At 43.0% G+C, this 21,599-nt stretch overlaps 1 protein-coding gene across 1 annotated transcript in view; it reads right to left on the bottom strand.

Moving 5' to 3' along the window:
• LOC128023121 (collagen alpha-1(VII) chain) overlaps window positions 1-16,371 on the bottom strand; it is a gene marked incomplete at its 3' end in the record, with an annotated part of 68,404 nt that extends 52,033 nt beyond the window's left edge. The window contains exon 1 of the mRNA XM_052610641.1: window positions 15,903-16,371. Coding sequence (XP_052466601.1) covers window positions 15,903-16,371 — 469 coding nt within the window. The remainder of the gene's footprint in view (window positions 1-15,902) is intronic.
• Between the last annotated feature and the right edge of the window lie 5,228 nt (window positions 16,372-21,599).

Raw genomic sequence — 21,599 nt, 5'->3', positions numbered from 1 at the left:
TTGGATGTATTTCTTGTTTTTATCGATGACTGGCTTCCTTTTTGTCACGCTTTAGACTGATGTACGGTCACATTGGATTTGAAAACGACATCCTTTCTTCCATAGATCCACGCTACCTGAAAGAAGGCCGCCTTCTGAATCCAACGATACCAGTTATGTGCACATCGGACCTACGCTTCAAAAGATACGGACAGGTAAGCTTTGGCCAATCAGATCGCATATGCTAACGAGGGTGGAATTAATGAGGGTGAAACTCGTTTTTATCTATATACCTAGCTGCAACTGACCCCAAACTAGCCCCTAAACCTTAACCCTCAAAACTGCTAGCCTTAGCCCCAAACAAAACTGCTAGCCTTAGCCCCACTGACCGTAACCCACTGACCCCTGGCCCCACCGTTTTTAAACGTGCCAGTCCCTAGACTCTGTAAACCTTTATCAACCAGACGCTTCATCAAATTCTGTACAGAAATATCATAAAACTAATATCATATTCTCCAGGATATAACCCTTGGCTTCTCGGTCGCCCTCTCCTGGATAAAACTGTGAATAGCCATGTGTAAAAAACTGATTAGGATTCCAATATTTTAGCAGGATTTGACACTCCAGGCGGAGCTCTTGAGCGGATGACTTCACTCAAAGACATCTTTCCAGTCTAATTTTAATGATGCACTCTCTCTCTCTTTCACAAACACACACATACACTCCTGTGCACACTCACACGCACGTGTGCACACTCACACGCATATGCAGTCAAAACACACAGACGCACACGAACTGGCTGGAAAACTATTTTTATTCAGGCTAGTGATACCTTGTTCCTAAAAAGACAAATGATTTCACGGGTTATTTCGTTTGGATGTATTTCTTGTTTTTATCGATGACTGGCTTCCTTTTTGTCACGCTTTAGACTGATGTACGGTCACATTGGATTTGAAAACGACATCCTTTCTTCCATAGATCCACGCTACCTGAAAGAAGGCCGCCTTCTGAATCCAACGATACCAGTTATGTGCACATCGGACCTACGCTTCAAAAGATACGGACAGGTAAGCTTTGGCCAATCAGATCGCATATGCTAACGAGGGTGGAATTAATGAGGGTGAAACTCGTTTTTATCTATATACCTAGCTGCAACTGACCCCAAACTAGCCCCTAAACCTTAACCCTCAAAACTGCTAGCCTTAGCCCCAAACAAAACTGCTAGCCTTAGCCCCACTGACCGTAACCCACTGACCCCTGGCCCCACCGTTTTTAAACGTGCCAGTCCCTAGACTCTGTAAACCTTTATCAACCAGACGCTTCATCAAATTCTGTACAGAAATATCATAAAACTAATATCATATTCTCCAGGATATAACCCTTGGCTTCTCGGTCGCCCTCTCCTGGATAAAACTGTGAATAGCCATGTGTAAAAAACTGATTAGGATTCCAATATTTTAGCAGGATTTGACACTCCAGGCGGAGCTCTTGAGCGGATGACTTCACTCAAAGACATCTTTCCAGTCTAATTTTAATGATGCACTCTCTCTCTCTTTCACAAACACACACATACACTCCTGTGCACACTCACACGCACGTGTGCACACTCACACGCATATGCAGTCAAAACACACAGACGCACACGAACTGGCTGGAAAACTATTTTTATTCAGGCTAGTGATACCTTGTTCCTAAAAAGACAAATGATTTCACGGGTTATTTCGTTTGGATGTATTTCTTGTTTTTATCGATGACTGGCTTCCTTTTTGTCACGCTTTAGACTGATGTACGGTCACATTGGATTTGAAAACGACATCCTTTCTTCCATAGATCCACGCTACCTGAAAGAAGGCCGCCTTCTGAATCCAACGATACCAGTTATGTGCACATCGGACCTACGCTTCAAAAGATACGGACAGGTAAGCTTTGGCCAATCAGATCGCATATGCTAACGAGGGTGGAATTAATGAGGGTGAAACTCGTTTTTATCTATATACCTAGCTGCAACTGACCCCAAACTAGCCCCTAAACCTTAACCCTCAAAACTGCTAGCCTTAGCCCCAAACAAAACTGCTAGCCTTAGCCCCACTGACCCCTGGCCCCACCGTTTTTAAACGTGCCAGTCCCTAGACTCTGTAAACCTTTATCAACCAGACGCTTCATCAAATTCTGTACAGAAATATCATAAAACTAATATCATATTCTCCAGGATATAACCCTTGGCTTCTCGGTCGCCCTCTCCTGGATAAAACTGTGAATAGCCATGTGTAAAAAACTGATTAGGATTCCAATATTTTAGCAGGATTTGACACTCCAGGCGGAGCTCTTGAGCGGATGACTTCACTCAAAGACATCTTTCCAGTCTAATTTTAATGATGCACTCTCTCTCTCTTTCACAAACACACACATACACTCCTGTGCACACTCACACGCACGTGTGCACACTCACACGCATATGCAGTCAAAACACACAGACGCACACGAACTGGCTGGAAAACTATTTTTATTCAGGCTAGTGATACCTTGTTCCTAAAAAGACAAATGATTTCACGGGTTATTTCGTTTGGATGTATTTCTTGTTTTTATCGATGACTGGCTTCCTTTTTGTCACGCTTTAGACTGATGTACGGTCACATTGGATTTGAAAACGACATCCTTTCTTCCATAGATCCACGCTACCTGAAAGAAGGCCGCCTTCTGAATCCAACGATACCAGTTATGTGCACATCGGACCTACGCTTCAAAAGATACGGACAGGTAAGCTTTGGCCAATCAGATCGCATATGCTAACGAGGGTGGAATTAATGAGGGTGAAACTCGTTTTTATCTATATACCTAGCTGCAACTGACCCCAAACTAGCCCCTAAACCTTAACCCTCAAAACTGCTAGCCTTAGCCCCAAACAAAACTGCTAGCCTTGGCCCCACTGACCGTAACCCACTGACCCCTGGCCCCACCGTTTTTAAACGTGCCAGTCCCTAGACTCTGTAAACCTTTATCAACCAGACGCTTCATCAAATTCTGTACAGAAATATCATAAAACTAATATCATATTCTCCAGGATATAACCCTTGGCTTCTCGGTCGCCCTCTCCTGGATAAAACTGTGAATAGCCATGTGTAAAAAACTGATTAGGATTCCAATATTTTAGCAGGATTTGACACTCCAGGCGGAGCTCTTGAGCGGATGACTTCACTCAAAGACATCTTTCCAGTCTAATTTTAATGATGCACTCTCTCTCTCTTTCACAAACACACACATACACTCCTGTGCACACTCACACGCATATGCAGTCAAAACACACAGATGCACACGAACTGGCTGGAAAACTATTTTTATTCAGGCTAGTGATACCTTGTTCCTAAAAAGACAAATGATTTCACGGGTTATTTCGTTTGGATGTATTTCTTGTTTTTATCGATGACTGGCTTCCTTTTTGTCACGCTTTAGACTGATGTACGGTCACATTGGATTTGAAAACGACATCCTTTCTTCCATAGATCCACGCTACCTGAAAGAAGGCCGCCTTCTGAATCCAACGATACCAGTTATGTGCACATCGGACCTACGCTTCAAAAGATACGGACAGGTAAGCTTTGGCCAATCAGATCGCATATGCTAACGAGGGTGGAATTAATGAGGGTGAAACTCGTTTTTATCTATATACCTAGCTGCAACTGACCCCAAACTAGCCCCTAAACCTTAACCCTCAAAACTGCTAGCCTTAGCCCCAAACAAAACTGCTAGCCTTAGCCCCACTGACCGTAACCCACTGACCCCTGGCCCCACCGTTTTTAAACGTGCCAGTCCCTAGACTCTGTAAACCTTTATCAACCAGACGCTTCATCAAATTCTGTACAGAAATATCATAAAACTAATATCATATTCTCCAGGATATAACCCTTGGCTTCTCGGTCGCCCTCTCCTGGATAAAACTGTGAATAGCCATGTGTAAAAAACTGATTAGGATTCCAATATTTTAGCAGGATTTGACACTCCAGGCGGAGCTCTTGAGCGGATGACTTCACTCAAAGACATCTTTCCAGTCTAATTTTAATGATGCACTCTCTCTCTCTTTCACAAACACACACATACACTCCTGTGCACACTCACACGCATATGCAGTCAAAACACACAGACGCACACGAACTGGCTGGAAAACTATTTTTATTCAGGCTAGTGATACCTTGTTCCTAAAAAGACAAATGATTTCACGGGTTATTTCGTTTGGATGTATTTCTTGTTTTTATCGATGACTGGCTTCCTTTTTGTCACGCTTTAGACTGATGTACGGTCACATTGGATTTGAAAACGACATCCTTTCTTCCATAGATCCACGCTACCTGAAAGAAGGCCGCCTTCTGAATCCAACGATACCAGTTATGTGCACATCGGACCTACGCTTCAAAAGATACGGACAGGTAAGCTTTGGCCAATCAGATCGCATATGCTAACGAGGGTGGAATTAATGAGGGTGAAACTCGTTTTTATCTATATACCTAGCTGCAACTGACCCCAAACTAGCCCCTAAACCTTAACCCTCAAAACTGCTAGCCTTAGCCCCAAACAAAACTGCTAGCCTTAGCCCCACTGACCGTAACCCACTGACCCCTGGCCCCACCGTTTTTAAACGTGCCAGTCCCTAGACTCTGTAAACCTTTATCAACCAGACGCTTCATCAAATTCTGTACAGAAATATCATAAAACTAATATCATATTCTCCAGGATATAACCCTTGGCTTCTCGGTCGCCCTCTCCTGGATAAAACTGTGAATAGCCATGTGTAAAAAACTGATTAGGATTCCAATATTTTAGCAGGATTTGACACTCCAGGCGGAGCTCTTGAGCGGATGACTTCACTCAAAGACATCTTTCCAGTCTAATTTTAATGATGCACTCTCTCTCTCTTTCACAAACACACACATACACTCCTGTGCACACTCACACGCACGTGTGCACACTCACACGCATATGCAGTCAAAACACACAGACGCACACGAACTGGCTGGAAAACTATTTTTATTCAGGCTAGTGATACCTTGTTCCTAAAAAGACAAATGATTTCACGGGTTATTTCGTTTGGATGTATTTCTTGTTTTTATCGATGACTGGCTTCCTTTTTGTCACGCTTTAGACTGATGTACGGTCACATTGGATTTGAAAACGACATCCTTTCTTCCATAGATCCACGCTACCTGAAAGAAGGCCGCCTTCTGAATCCAACGATACCAGTTATGTGCACATCGGACCTACGCTTCAAAAGATACGGACAGGTAAGCTTTGGCCAATCAGATCGCATATGCTAACGAGGGTGGAATTAATGAGGGTGAAACTCGTTTTTATCTATATACCTAGCTGCAACTGACCCCAAACTAGCCCCTAAACCTTAACCCTCAAAACTGCTAGCCTTAGCCCCAAACAAAACTGCTAGCCTTAGCCCCACTGACCGTAACCCACTGACCCCTGGCCCCACCGTTTTTAAACGTGCCAGTCCCTAGACTCTGTAAACCTTTATCAACCAGACGCTTCATCAAATTCTGTACAGAAATATCATAAAACTAATATCATATTCTCCAGGATATAACCCTTGGCTTCTCGGTCGCCCTCTCCTGGATAAAACTGTGAATAGCCATGTGTAAAAAACTGATTAGGATTCCAATATTTTAGCAGGATTTGACACTCCAGGCGGAGCTCTTGAGCGGATGACTTCACTCAAAGACATCTTTCCAGTCTAATTTTAATGATGCACTCTCTCTCTCTTTCACAAACACACACATACACTCCTGTGCACACTCACACGCACGTGTGCACACTCACACGCATATGCAGTCAAAACACACAGACGCACACGAACTGGCTGGAAAACTATTTTTATTCAGGCTAGTGATACCTTGTTCCTAAAAAGACAAATGATTTCACGGGTTATTTCGTTTGGATGTATTTCTTGTTTTTATCGATGACTGGCTTCCTTTTTGTCACGCTTTAGACTGATGTACGGTCACATTGGATTTGAAAACGACATCCTTTCTTCCATAGATCCACGCTACCTGAAAGAAGGCCGCCTTCTGAATCCAACGATACCAGTTATGTGCACATCGGACCTACGCTTCAAAAGATACGGACAGGTAAGCTTTGGCCAATCAGATCGCATATGCTAACGAGGGTGGAATTAATGAGGGTGAAACTCGTTTTTATCTATATACCTAGCTGCAACTGACCCCAAACTAGCCCCTAAACCTTAACCCTCAAAACTGCTAGCCTTAGCCCCAAACAAAACTGCTAGCCTTAGCCCCACTGACCGTAACCCACTGACCCCTGGCCCCACCGTTTTTAAACGTGCCAGTCCCTAGACTCTGTAAACCTTTATCAACCAGACGCTTCATCAAATTCTGTACAGAAATATCATAAAACTAATATCATATTCTCCAGGATATAACCCTTGGCTTCTCGGTCGCCCTCTCCTGGATAAAACTGTGAATAGCCATGTGTAAAAAACTGATTAGGATTCCAATATTTTAGCAGGATTTGACACTCCAGGCGGAGCTCTTGAGCGGATGACTTCACTCAAAGACATCTTTCCAGTCTAATTTTAATGATGCACTCTCTCTCTCTTTCACAAACACACACATACACTCCTGTGCACACTCACACGCATATGCAGTCAAAACACACAGACGCACACGAACTGGCTGGAAAACTATTTTTATTCAGGCTAGTGATACCTTGTTCCTAAAAAGACAAATGATTTCACGGGTTATTTCGTTTGGATGTATTTCTTGTTTTTATCGATGACTGGCTTCCTTTTTGTCACGCTTTAGACTGATGTACGGTCACATTGGATTTGAAAACGACATCCTTTCTTCCATAGATCCACGCTACCTGAAAGAAGGCCGCCTTCTGAATCCAACGATACCAGTTATGTGCACATCGGACCTACGCTTCAAAAGATACGGACAGGTAAGCTTTGGCCAATCAGATCGCATATGCTAACGAGGGTGGAATTAATGAGGGTGAAACTCGTTTTTATCTATATACCTAGCTGCAACTGACCCCAAACTAGCCCCTAAACCTTAACCCTCAAAACTGCTAGCCTTAGCCCCAAACAAAACTGCTAGCCTTAGCCCCACTGACCGTAACCCACTGACCCCTGGCCCCACCGTTTTTAAACGTGCCAGTCCCTAGACTCTGTAAACCTTTATCAACCAGACGCTTCATCAAATTCTGTACAGAAATATCATAAAACTAATATCATATTCTCCAGGATATAACCCTTGGCTTCTCGGTCGCCCTCTCCTGGATAAAACTGTGAATAGCCATGTGTAAAAAACTGATTAGGATTCCAATATTTTAGCAGGATTTGACACTCCAGGCGGAGCTCTTGAGCGGATGACTTCACTCAAAGACATCTTTCCAGTCTAATTTTAATGATGCACTCTCTCTCTCTTTCACAAACACACACATACACTCCTGTGCACACTCACACGCATATGCAGTCAAAACACACAGACGCACACGAACTGGCTGGAAAACTATTTTTATTCAGGCTAGTGATACCTTGTTCCTAAAAAGACAAATGATTTCACGGGTTATTTCGTTTGGATGTATTTCTTGTTTTTATCGATGACTGGCTTCCTTTTTGTCACGCTTTAGACTGATGTACGGTCACATTGGATTTGAAAACGACATCCTTTCTTCCATAGATCCACGCTACCTGAAAGAAGGCCGCCTTCTGAATCCAACGATACCAGTTATGTGCACATCGGACCTACGCTTCAAAAGATACGGACAGGTAAGCTTTGGCCAATCAGATCGCATATGCTAACGAGGGTGGAATTAATGAGGGTGAAACTCGTTTTTATCTATATACCTAGCTGCAACTGACCCCAAACTAGCCCCTAAACCTTAACCCTCAAAACTGCTAGCCTTAGCCCCAAACAAAACTGCTAGCCTTAGCCCCACTGACCGTAACCCACTGACCCCTGGCCCCACCGTTTTTAAACGTGCCAGTCCCTAGACTCTGTAAACCTTTATCAACCAGACGCTTCATCAAATTCTGTACAGAAATATCATAAAACTAATATCATATTCTCCAGGATATAACCCTTGGCTTCTCGGTCGCCCTCTCCTGGATAAAACTGTGAATAGCCATGTGTAAAAAACTGATTAGGATTCCAATATTTTAGCAGGATTTGACACTCCAGGCGGAGCTCTTGAGCGGATGACTTCACTCAAAGACATCTTTCCAGTCTAATTTTAATGATGCACTCTCTCTCTCTTTCACAAACACACACATACACTCCTGTGCACACTCACACGCACGTGTGCACACTCACACGCATATGCAGTCAAAACACACAGACGCACACGAACTGGCTGGAAAACTATTTTTATTCAGGCTAGTGATACCTTGTTCCTAAAAAGACAAATGATTTCACGGGTTATTTCGTTTGGATGTATTTCTTGTTTTTATCGATGACTGGCTTCCTTTTTGTCACGCTTTAGACTGATGTACGGTCACATTGGATTTGAAAACGACATCCTTTCTTCCATAGATCCACGCTACCTGAAAGAAGGCCGCCTTCTGAATCCAACGATACCAGTTATGTGCACATCGGACCTACGCTTCAAAAGATACGGACAGGTAAGCTTTGGCCAATCAGATCGCATATGCTAACGAGGGTGGAATTAATGAGGGTGAAACTCGTTTTTATCTATATACCTAGCTGCAACTGACCCCAAACTAGCCCCTAAACCTTAACCCTCAAAACTGCTAGCCTTAGCCCCAAACAAAACTGCTAGCCTTAGCCCCACTGACCGTAACCCACTGACCCCTGGCCCCACCGTTTTTAAACGTGCCAGTCCCTAGACTCTGTAAACCTTTATCAACCAGACGCTTCATCAAATTCTGTACAGAAATATCATAAAACTAATATCATATTCTCCAGGATATAACCCTTGGCTTCTCGGTCGCCCTCTCCTGGATAAAACTGTGAATAGCCATGTGTAAAAAACTGATTAGGATTCCAATATTTTAGCAGGATTTGACACTCCAGGCGGAGCTCTTGAGCGGATGACTTCACTCAAAGACATCTTTCCAGTCTAATTTTAATGATGCACTCTCTCTCTCTTTCACAAACACACACATACACTCCTGTGCACACTCACACGCATATGCAGTCAAAACACACAGACGCACACGAACTGGCTGGAAAACTATTTTTATTCAGGCTAGTGATACCTTGTTCCTAAAAAGACAAATGATTTCACGGGTTATTTCGTTTGGATGTATTTCTTGTTTTTATCGATGACTGGCTTCCTTTTTGTCACGCTTTAGACTGATGTACGGTCACATTGGATTTGAAAACGACATCCTTTCTTCCATAGATCCACGCTACCTGAAAGAAGGCCGCCTTCTGAATCCAACGATACCAGTTATGTGCACATCGGACCTACGCTTCAAAAGATACGGACAGGTAAGCTTTGGCCAATCAGATCGCATATGCTAACGAGGGTGGAATTAATGAGGGTGAAACTCGTTTTTATCTATATACCTAGCTGCAACTGACCCCAAACTAGCCCCTAAACCTTAACCCTCAAAACTGCTAGCCTTAGCCCCAAACAAAACTGCTAGCCTTAGCCCCACTGACCGTAACCCACTGACCCCTGGCCCCACCGTTTTTAAACGTGCCAGTCCCTAGACTCTGTAAACCTTTATCAACCAGACGCTTCATCAAATTCTGTACAGAAATATCATAAAACTAATATCATATTCTCCAGGATATAACCCTTGGCTTCTCGGTCGCCCTCTCCTGGATAAAACTGTGAATAGCCATGTGTAAAAAACTGATTAGGATTCCAATATTTTAGCAGGATTTGACACTCCAGGCGGAGCTCTTGAGCGGATGACTTCACTCAAAGACATCTTTCCAGTCTAATTTTAATGATGCACTCTCTCTCTCTTTCACAAACACACACATACACTCCTGTGCACACTCACACGCATATGCAGTCAAAACACACAGACGCACACGAACTGGCTGGAAAACTATTTTTATTCAGGCTAGTGATACCTTGTTCCTAAAAAGACAAATGATTTCACGGGTTATTTCGTTTGGATGTATTTCTTGTTTTTATCGATGACTGGCTTCCTTTTTGTCACGCTTTAGACTGATGTACGGTCACATTGGATTTGAAAACGACATCCTTTCTTCCATAGATCCACGCTACCTGAAAGAAGGCCGCCTTCTGAATCCAACGATACCAGTTATGTGCACATCGGACCTACGCTTCAAAAGATACGGACAGGTAAGCTTTGGCCAATCAGATCGCATATGCTAACGAGGGTGGAATTAATGAGGGTGAAACTCGTTTTTATCTATATACCTAGCTGCAACTGACCCCAAACTAGCCCCTAAACCTTAACCCTCAAAACTGCTAGCCTTAGCCCCAAACAAAACTGCTAGCCTTAGCCCCACTGACCGTAACCCACTGACCCCTGGCCCCACCGTTTTTAAACGTGCCAGTCCCTAGACTCTGTAAACCTTTATCAACCAGACGCTTCATCAAATTCTGTACAGAAATATCATAAAACTAATATCATATTCTCCAGGATATAACCCTTGGCTTCTCGGTCGCCCTCTCCTGGATAAAACTGTGAATAGCCATGTGTAAAAAACTGATTAGGATTCCAATATTTTAGCAGGATTTGACACTCCAGGCGGAGCTCTTGAGCGGATGACTTCACTCAAAGACATCTTTCCAGTCTAATTTTAATGATGCACTCTCTCTCTCTTTCACAAACACACACATACACTCCTGTGCACACTCACACGCATATGCAGTCAAAACACACAGACGCACACGAACTGGCTGGAAAACTATTTTTATTCAGGCTAGTGATACCTTGTTCCTAAAAAGACAAATGATTTCACGGGTTATTTCGTTTGGATGTATTTCTTGTTTTTATCGATGACTGGCTTCCTTTTTGTCACGCTTTAGACTGATGTACGGTCACATTGGATTTGAAAACGACATCCTTTCTTCCATAGATCCACGCTACCTGAAAGAAGGCCGCCTTCTGAATCCAACGATACCAGTTATGTGCACATCGGACCTACGCTTCAAAAGATACGGACAGGTAAGCTTTGGCCAATCAGATCGCATATGCTAACGAGGGTGGAATTAATGAGGGTGAAACTCGTTTTTATCTATATACCTAGCTGCAACTGACCCCAAACTAGCCCCTAAACCTTAACCCTCAAAACTGCTAGCCTTAGCCCCAAACAAAACTGCTAGCCTTAGCCCCACTGACCGTAACCCACTGACCCCTGGCCCCACCGTTTTTAAACGTGCCAGTCCCTAGACTCTGTAAACCTTTATCAACCAGACGCTTCATCAAATTCTGTACAGAAATATCATAAAACTAATATCATATTCTCCAGGATATAACCCTTGGCTTCTCGGTCGCCCTCTCCTGGATAAAACTGTGAATAGCCATGTGTAAAAAACTGATTAGGATTCCAATATTTTAGCAGGATTTGACACTCCAGGCGGAGCTCTTGAGCGGATGACTTCACTCAAAGACATCTTTCCAGTCTAATTTTAATGATGCACTCTCTCTCTCTTTCACAAACACACACATACACTCCTGTGCACACTCACACGCACGTGTGCACACTCACACGCATATGCAGTCAAAACACACAGACGCACACGAACTGGCTGGAAAACTATTTTTATTCAGGCTAGTGATACCTTGTTCCTAAAAAGACAAATGATTTCACGGGTTATTTCGTTTGGATGTATTTCTTGTTTTTATCGATGACTGGCTTCCTTTTTGTCACGCTTTAGACTGATGTACGGTCACATTGGATTTGAAAACGACATCCTTTCTTCCATAGATCCACGCTACCTGAAAGAAGGCCGCCTTCTGAATCCAACGATACCAGTTATGTGCACATCGGACCTACGCTTCAAAAGATACGGACAGGTAAGCTTTGGCCAATCAGATCGCATATGCTAACGAGGGTGGAATTAATGAGGGTGAAACTCGTTTTTATCTATATACCTAGCTGCAACTGACCCCAAACTAGCCCCTAAACCTTAACCCTCAAAACTGCTAGCCTTAGCCCCAAACAAAACTGCTAGCCTTAGCCCCACTGACCGTAACCCACTGACCCCTGGCCCCACCGTTTTTAAACGTGCCAGTCCCTAGACTCTGTAAACCTTTATCAACCAGACGCTTCATCAAATTCTGTACAGAAATATCATAAAACTAATATCATATTCTCCAGGATATAACCCTTGGCTTCTCGGTCGCCCTCTCCTGGATAAAACTGTGAATAGCCATGTGTAAAAAACTGATTAGGATTCCAATATTTTAGCAGGATTTGACACTCCAGGCGGAGCTCTTGAGCGGATGACTTCACTCAAAGACATCTTTCCAGTCTAATTTTAATGATGCACTCTCTCTCTCTTTCACAAACACACACATACACTCCTGTGCACACTCACACGCACGTGTGCACACTCACACGCATATGCAGTCAAAACACACAGACGCACACGAACTGGCTGGAAAACTATTTTTATTCAGGCTAGTGATACCTTGTTCCTAAAAAGACAAATGATTTCACGGGTTATTTCGTTTGGATGTATTTCTTGTTTTTATCGATGACTGGCTTCCTTTTTGTCACGCTTTAGACTGATGTACGGTCACATTGGATTTGAAAACGACATCCTTTCTTCCATAGATCCACGCTACCTGAAAGAAGGCCGCCTTCTGAATCCAACGATACCAGTTATGTGCACATCGGACCTACGCTTCAAAAGATACGGACAGGTAAGCTTTGGCCAATCAGATCGCATATGCTAACGAGGGTGGAATTAATGAGGGTGAAACTCGTTTTTATCTATATACCTAGCTGCAACTGACCCCAAACTAGCCCCTAAACCTTAACCCTCAAAACTGCTAGCCTTAGCCCCAAACAAAACTGCTAGCCTTAGCCCCACTGACCGTAACCCACTGACCCCTGGCCCCACCGTTTTTAAACGTGCCAGTCCCTAGACTCTGTAAACCTTTATCAACCAGACGCTTCATCAAATTCTGTACAGAAATATCATAAAACTAATATCATATTCTCCAGGATATAACCCTTGGCTTCTCGGTCGCCCTCTCCTGGATAAAACTGTGAATAGCCATGTGTAAAAAACTGATTAGGATTCCAATATTTTAGCAGGATTTGACACTCCAGGCGGAGCTCTTGAGCGGATGACTTCACTCAAAGACATCTTTCCAGTCTAATTTTAATGATGCACTCTCTCTCTCTTTCACAAACACACACATACACTCCTGTGCACACTCACACGCACGTGTGCACACTCACACGCATATGCAGTCAAAACACACAGACGCACACGAACTGGCTGGAAAACTATTTTTATTCAGGCTAGTGATACCTTGTTCCTAAAAAGACAAATGATTTCACGGGTTATTTCGTTTGGATGTATTTCTTGTTTTTATCGATGACTGGCTTCCTTTTTGTCACGCTTTAGACTGATGTACGGTCACATTGGATTTGAAAACGACATCCTTTCTTCCATAGATCCACGCTACCTGAAAGAAGGCCGCCTTCTGAATCCAACGATACCAGTTATGTGCACATCGGACCTACGCTTCAAAAGATACGGACAGGTAAGCTTTGGCCAATCAGATCGCATATGCTAACGAGGGTGGAATTAATGAGGGTGAAACTCGTTTTTATCTATATACCTAGCTGCAACTGACCCCAAACTAGCCCCTAAACCTTAACCCTCAAAACTGCTAGCCTTAGCCCCAAACAAAACTGCTAGCCTTAGCCCCACTGACCGTAACCCACTGACCCCTGGCCCCACCGTTTTTAAACGTGCCAGTCCCTAGACTCTGTAAACCTTTATCAACCAGACGCTTCATCAAATTCTGTACAGAAATATCATAAAACTAATATCATATTCTCCAGGATATAACCCTTGGCTTCTCGGTCGCCCTCTCCTGGATAAAACTGTGAATAGCCATGTGTAAAAAACTGATTAGGATTCCAATATTTTAGCAGGATTTGACACTCCAGGCGGAGCTCTTGAGCGGATGACTTCACTCAAAGACATCTTTCCAGTCTAATTTTAATGATGCACTCTCTCTCTCTTTCACAAACACACACATACACTCCTGTGCACACTCACACGCACGTGTGCACACTCACACGCATATGCAGTCAAAACACACAGACGCACACGAACTGGCTGGAAAACTATTTTTATTCAGGCTAGTGATACCTTGTTCCTAAAAAGACAAATGATTTCACGGGTTATTTCGTTTGGATGTATTTCTTGTTTTTATCGATGACTGGCTTCCTTTTTGTCACGCTTTAGACTGATGTACGGTCACATTGGATTTGAAAACGACATCCTTTCTTCCATAGATCCACGCTACCTGAAAGAAGGCCGCCTTCTGAATCCAACGATACCAGTTATGTGCACATCGGACCTACGCTTCAAAAGATACGGACAGGTAAGCTTTGGCCAATCAGATCGCATATGCTAACGAGGGTGGAATTAATGAGGGTGAAACTCGTTTTTATCTATATACCTAACCCTAACCTAACTCTAACCTAACCTAACCCTCTAACCTAACCCTAACCCAATTTCGCATTTTACCCTATATACCCTAACCCTAACCTAACCCTAACCCTAACCCTAAGGCCATAAAGATTACCACCAAACAACCGGTCCCTTCGCTCGACTCTCCCGTATTGACACCATTTCGTTCTTTTTATCACATTCAGACCCAACAACCAGCGGATCAACTGACCAGCCCCCAAGAAAACCTGCACCGATCGGGACTCGAACCCCGGTCCCCTACACCAAAGGCCATCACTCTACCACCAAGCCATCCAGGCTTACACAAATCTTCTCCCAACACTGCCAAAGGACCATTCCCTGTCCTTTTCTTTTTAAAAACTTTTAAGGGTTATTTCCTCCCCTATATCTTACCAAGACTAAAATTAGAGTGTCAATCACCCCCAGGGCTACCTCCTGTCCCCGCCTTTATCCAGGTTAAAATTAAAATGCCCTCCTATGAGGGTTAAGGTTAGGGTGAGTTCAGGACTAACTCCCGCCCTTCAATCTAGTGTTAGAGTGTGGGCTGGTTCAGGGCCACCTCCTGCCGTCCCTGCCACTAGGGTTCAAATTAGAGTGCTGATCAGTTTAAGGCTATTTCCTGCCCACCATCCTATGAGGGTTAAGGTTAGGGTGGAGGTAGGTTCAGGGCTATTTCCTGCCCACCATCCTATGAGGGTTAAGTTTAGGGTGGAGGTAGGTTCAGGGCTATTCCCGCCCATCATACTATGAGGGTTAAGGTTAGGATGTGGGCGGGTTCAGGACTAACTCTAACCTTTCGTTCAACTGTTTGACCTTAGTTCAACTTTGGACTACTTCAGACGTCTCCTACTATGAGGTACTACCCGCTTAAAACAACTGGGGTTACGTCTCTTATCAAGTTCCTTTTTTACTTTATATAGGGAGCATCAGAACCCAGGATTGTCACAAAAATCAGTTTTGTTCTTTTCCCTGGAACATCATCGCATCCCCTGCCAACTTTTATTTTTTTCCCCCCGGAAAATTTTAATTTTTTAACCCAACCACAACAACCAACAAAAAAAAGTCCTTTCCTTGGACCAACTTCTTAAATATATAAAGCCAAAACACTCCATGAACCAAATCAAAACCTCAAAAAAAAGGAAGAAAATTCTCTCCAACTGAGAATCCCACTTTTTAATCCGCTGCAATATAATCTAGCCAGTGCCGGAACATGGCCACCGCTGTTTGTTCCTTCCAGTGGACCTTGTCCCCCTCCGTTTTAAATCTTTCCCTGGTTAGCAGTGGGATACCCTGGCCCACCTCCTCGATACACTCGTTAATCATGTGCAAGTTCTCCACCTGCCTCTGCTGGATGGCCTTCTTTACTGAGGCCTGGTTCCCATCCTCCCGGTTATTTAAACCAAATGCCAGAACCACCTTCCTGACCTGGTCCGACACTGGGGTCCTACGTTTGACCACATTAAGTGCCTGGGCCAGGTTCCCTCCAGGATAACAGTGCACTTCTACCCTTTCATTCTCTATGGGCACAAACCGTCCCACATTTGAAATCCCCCAGGATAACCACGGGCCTACTGGGGACCATGCTCCAGTTAGAATGCTTACTGGCGTTGCCCCTGCTGTGACCCCTTCCCCTTCCTTCTCCTTCCCTCCTGGTCCCTGTTCGATACCCTTCCCCTCCATGATCCCCTCCACCTCCACCATTGCTCGGGCCAGGGTTGATTCAGTGACCGTCTTTAGGTCCTTACGGGCCCACCTCATCGCCACCTGCCATGCCTCCCTCCAATGCCTCCCTGAGGCCTCCTGTAATTCCACCCTGCCCCCCTCCAGGGCATCACAGTAGTGCCCATGTAAAATGTCCACCCCTGTATGAAACCAGTTTTTGGCATTGCAAAAAAAATAAATAAATAAAAATAAACCATTTGGTGGTCATAGAGGGTCAAGAACCTATTAAGGCTCTTCACCAACCTCCGAAACTCAAGGTCTTCCGCCATCTCAAATACAATATCTACAACACAGAGAAAATCTGTCCTGACTTTACCAATCAAGGCAAGAAAATCCTGAACTGGACTCTTCCACTAGGCCTAATGCCCTATATATCCGCCTCCCCCACCCCTGGTGCAACCAATGTACTATTCAAATGATTCTTCCCAATAGAAGACTGGGCTCCAATTAAGACCTGTTAGCCCCAGGCCACCTGCCCTGCGTGCTGTCCAAGTGGACCCAGGGAGGCTGGATACTCACCGTGCAAGTGACCCTTCGTTAACACCGCAAGGTAGCCAGGTCACCTGAAAAAAAGTCTTGTCCAAAGCCCAATACCAAACTTAAAACCTCCTGCTCAACCCTTTTTTGGCCGAGAATGTGAGACTGGCGGATGCACATTTCTGAACACCAAGCTTCTACCAGTCCACCCCTCTTCAAAGTTCATGCATTTTAGAACTGAACAGACATCATCCTTTCCAGGATAACCGTCAGATGTCATAAACCTTTGCCCAAAAATCCCTTGTCTCTTTCATGGACCCCATACCTTGTCCTATTAACCTCATCCATGGTGACGACAGAAAAACTTCATAAAACAATAGAAAACAGAACCCTGCAATGATCGGGACACAAACCTGTTTCCCCTTATCCTAAGTCCATCACTCTACCACTGATCCAACCAGCCACACACAATGCTGTCTCCTTAAGTGAGGGCTATTTCCTGCCCTTCATTCTATGAGGATTTGGATTAGAGTGTGAATCAGTTCAGGGCTAGTTTCTTTCCTTTTATAAAACAATTGAAAATACAACCCTGCAATGATCGGGAGACGAACCTGGGTCCCCCCATCCAAAGCCCATCACTCTACCATTGAGGCAACCAGAAATTAATCAAGGCTATGTCCTGCCCATCATTTCATGAGGGTTAGGATAAGAGTGTGGATTAGTGCTAGGTTAGGGTTAGGTCAGTTAAGGTTTTGATAGGGTTAGGGGGTTAGGGTGGGTTAGGGTAGGGTAGGGTAGGGTAGGGTAGGGGTAGGGGTAGGGGTAGGACCAGGTTAGGGTTACAGTTAGGGTTAGGGTTAGATATAGGGGTAGGGGTAGGGTAGGGTAGGGGTAGGGGTAGGGTTAGGGTTACCTTATAGTCTTTAATAGTAATGTATTAAAGATTAGTAGAGTAATATTAACATTAGTAAGCTAACATAAGCAAACTTATTTTACCAATGGAACATTTATCCAACAGGTATCAGAAAACAGGGTTTAATATATGAAAAATACACTTTAATCCCCAGAAATTTCATTTGACCAGGAGTCCGCATTTTTGATTAAGCTGTCAAGAAAGCTGATTTTAAACATTAGATACAGCTGTTTATTAGTGACAATATCATGATAAAACTATATAGTCTTGTCAGACATATTTGGAGAAGCACAAATATAATATAATTTAAATAACCATCATTTGAAACTTCTAGGAGGGAGGTCTGGTAGCAGTGTGATGCCCCACATTATTCTTTCCTGCTACCTCAAATCAGCTAGATTGAGGGAAATGTCCACGATAACCTCTTCAGCAGTGTAGTTAAGGATCATAGAGTGTTTCGGCCTTTTAATACTACACACTGTCACACTGAGGCTGGCCCATGATCAACCCCAAGCGCGTCTTTTGTAAACAATTGTTAATCGAGATTGACCAGATTCACAATTGCATGGTAGAGCTCTGCGTTAAGTTTTAATATTAACATGAGTTTTCAATTTACACTAGTCATTAGTTAAGAGGTTGATTAGATTCTATTGATAGGAATTTACCTGCTCTTATCATCTGATCATGGTTGTATCTCTCTATTAGTCCTATTGGATCTTAGTGCTGCATTATTGCCACTATTGACCACAACATTCTTTTGCATAGTCTTAAACACTTTGTTGGCATTAATGGAAGTGCATTAGAATGGTTTAAATAGTACTTGTATGGCCACCATCAATTCGTAGCTGTGAATGAAGAGGTGTCATATCGGTCACAGTATGCAGTATGTGCAGTATGGAGTACCTCAAGACTCAGTACTAGGGCTGCTACTCTTCACAGTTTTCACTGTTATGCTGATGATACTCAGCTCTATATTTCTTTGCGGCCCGGTTAAACACACCAATTTGAAAAACGAATGGATTGCATAGTCAATATAAAAAACTGCATGACGAGTAATTTCTTACTGCTAAGTTAATGTTAATTATAGGACCTAAAAACTCTGTATGTAATAACCTAGAACACGGTCTAAGACTTGATGGCTGCTTTGTCAATTGTTCATCATCAGTTAGAAACCTAAGTGTTCTATTTGATAGCAATCTTTCCTTAGAAACCCATGTTTCTAGCATTTGTAAAACTACAAAAAAAAAATTGTAAAAGCTTTCCCATCTCAAAAATATATATACATTACGGCCTATGCTCTCAATGTCAAATGAAGAAATACTAATCCATGCATTTATAATGCTTCATTGGGTGGTTGTTTTGCACACTTAGTGAAAGTGACATTCAGCCAAGTATGGTGACCCATACTCAGAATTTGTGCTCTGCATTTAACTCATCCGAAATGCACACACACAGAGCAGTGAACACACACACACACACTGTGGGCACACACCCGGAGCAGTGGGCAGCCATTTATGCTGCAGCGCCCGGGGAGCAGTTGGGGGATCGATGCCTTGCTCAAGGGCACCTAAGTCATGGTATTGAAGGTGGAGAGAGAACTGTTCATGCACTCCCCCCACCCAAAATTCCGTCAGGCCCGAGACTAGAACTCACAACCCTTCGATTGGGAGTCCAACCCTCTAACCATTAGGCCACAACTTCCCCAATAGCTTAGTAAACAAACTAAGCTAGTACAAAATGTAGCAGCAAGAGTTCATACTAGAACCAGGAAGTATGACCATATTAGCCCAGTCCTGTCAACACTGCACTAGCTCCCTGTCAAACATTGTATAGATTTTTAAATATTGCTTATTACTTATAAAGCCCTGAATGGTTTAGCACCTCAGTATTTGAATGAGCTCTTGTTACATTATAATCCTCCACGACCGCTGTGTTTTCAAAACTCAGGCAATTTGATAATACCTAGAATATCAAAATCAACTGTGGGAGGCAGATCCTTTTCCTATTTGCCGCCTAAACTCTGGAATAACCTACCTAACATTGTTCGGTAGGCGGACACACTCTTGCAGTTTAAATCTAAATTAACAACCCATCTCTTTAACCTGGCTTACACATAACATACTAATATGCTTCTAATATCCAAATCTGTTAAAGGATTTTTAGGCAACATACCTGGGGTTATGTTTGTTTTCTTCTAAAAGAGATGAAAAGTCATCAGTTCTAGCCGGTTTTAATGCTTTTCTTTAGGATAGGTTACTTTGCCGCCAAGCAATACGAAATACCTTTAGTTTTATTTTCCTCCAGCTGCGCTCCATTTTTCGGGCTGCTCTTTAGGTTGCGAGTATGCTTATTATACCATGGTGTCAGATTGGTTTTCCTTAAGTTGTTCTGAGGTTTTGCATATGCTAAGGAATTCGATACATCAGGAAGATAACTTAAAAAGCAGTCTTTTGTGGTAGTGTTAGGGTTAGTGATGGTTCTACCATACTTGAAACAAGAAGCAGAATTTAAAATTTTGGCTATTTGAATATGAGTATGATTTTGACAATAAGTAGGTCCCAAAACCTGTTGTCTAACCCCAATAGAGTTCAGAATATCTATAAATGCTGATCCCAGTGCATCTTTTTCATTATCAACATGGATATTAAAATCACCAACTATTAAAATCTGCAGCCAGAACTAACTCGGATGTAAAATCACAGAACTCTTTAATAAAGTCTGTATGGTGCCCTGGTGGCCTGTTTACAGTAGCCAGTATAAACATCACAAGGAATTTATCATTAACATTTGTTTCTCTGGATAATGTTATATGAAGCACCATTACTTCAAACGAGTTATACTTGAAGCCTGCCCTCTGAGAAATCATGAGAACATTGTTATAAATTGAAGCAACACCTCCCCCTTTGCCTTTTAGACGCAGCTCATGTTTATAACAGTAATCTTGGGGGGTGGAATCATTTAAAATAATGTAATCATCAGGTTTTAGCCATGTTTCTGTCAAACAGAGCACATCTAGATTAGGATCAATGTACAGGAATCCCTGAGCTAGACACGCCCAAAGCCATATCTAGAGCCCTAACATTATTTCTGTCCTCATTTTAAGTTTGGATGCGTCTCTCTAATTTTGAAATCTTCTCTGTCAGGCTAATTATTTCCCTACATTTATCACATGTGAATCCCTCATCAGTGACAGAGATAGATAAACTGTACAAGAGGTACAAATAACAATAGCAGGAGAAGCCATTACTCATCGTGCTTGATGAAATATTCTTACCACAGTTGTTTGATGAACTTGTGAAAAACTGGAGAGAGAGAGAGGAGAGGAGAGGAGAAAAGAAAACAGTGATAGGTTCGAATCAAAACGCTAATGACAAGCTAACAAGTGCTGATGCAATGCAGGTGTACTGCACTCATGGATACAAAATAAAAGTGAATGATCAAAATTAATCTGTTTTGTGTTGTTTAAGCTATTGTGATCACTGTTGTTGCTTTCCAAACAAACGGATCCAAGCACCAATAGGGTGACCATATGAGCCATTTTCCCAGGAAAAGGTCCTTGCCAGGATTTTTATATTGCCAATTTTGGCTGTTTGTGCAGTGCAGATCGATCATTGTATGACATTCATAAGAGCTATAAAGAGCAGAGAAGACGGATCCTTATGCATTCAAATCACTGTCTTGGTACTTTGGTGTCATACAATGATCGGTGCACAGCGACGCTTCAAGTTGAATGAACGAACAAACACCTAACATGTACATGTATTTGCATTGCTTTGATCGTTCTCTGTAGATCTCACCTTCTCACACGCCATGATTGGTTGATTATGTAACATACCTGCATGTTATTGGTCAAACTACTTTGGATATTTAAGGC

This window comes from Carassius gibelio, chromosome A2, assembly GCF_023724105.1.
Source record: "Carassius gibelio isolate Cgi1373 ecotype wild population from Czech Republic chromosome A2, carGib1.2-hapl.c, whole genome shotgun sequence".
Taxonomy (NCBI): Eukaryota; Metazoa; Chordata; class Actinopteri; order Cypriniformes; family Cyprinidae; genus Carassius; species Carassius gibelio.
The sequence above is the reverse complement of the archived record's forward strand: the minus strand, read 5'-3'. Positions and strand labels throughout refer to the sequence as shown.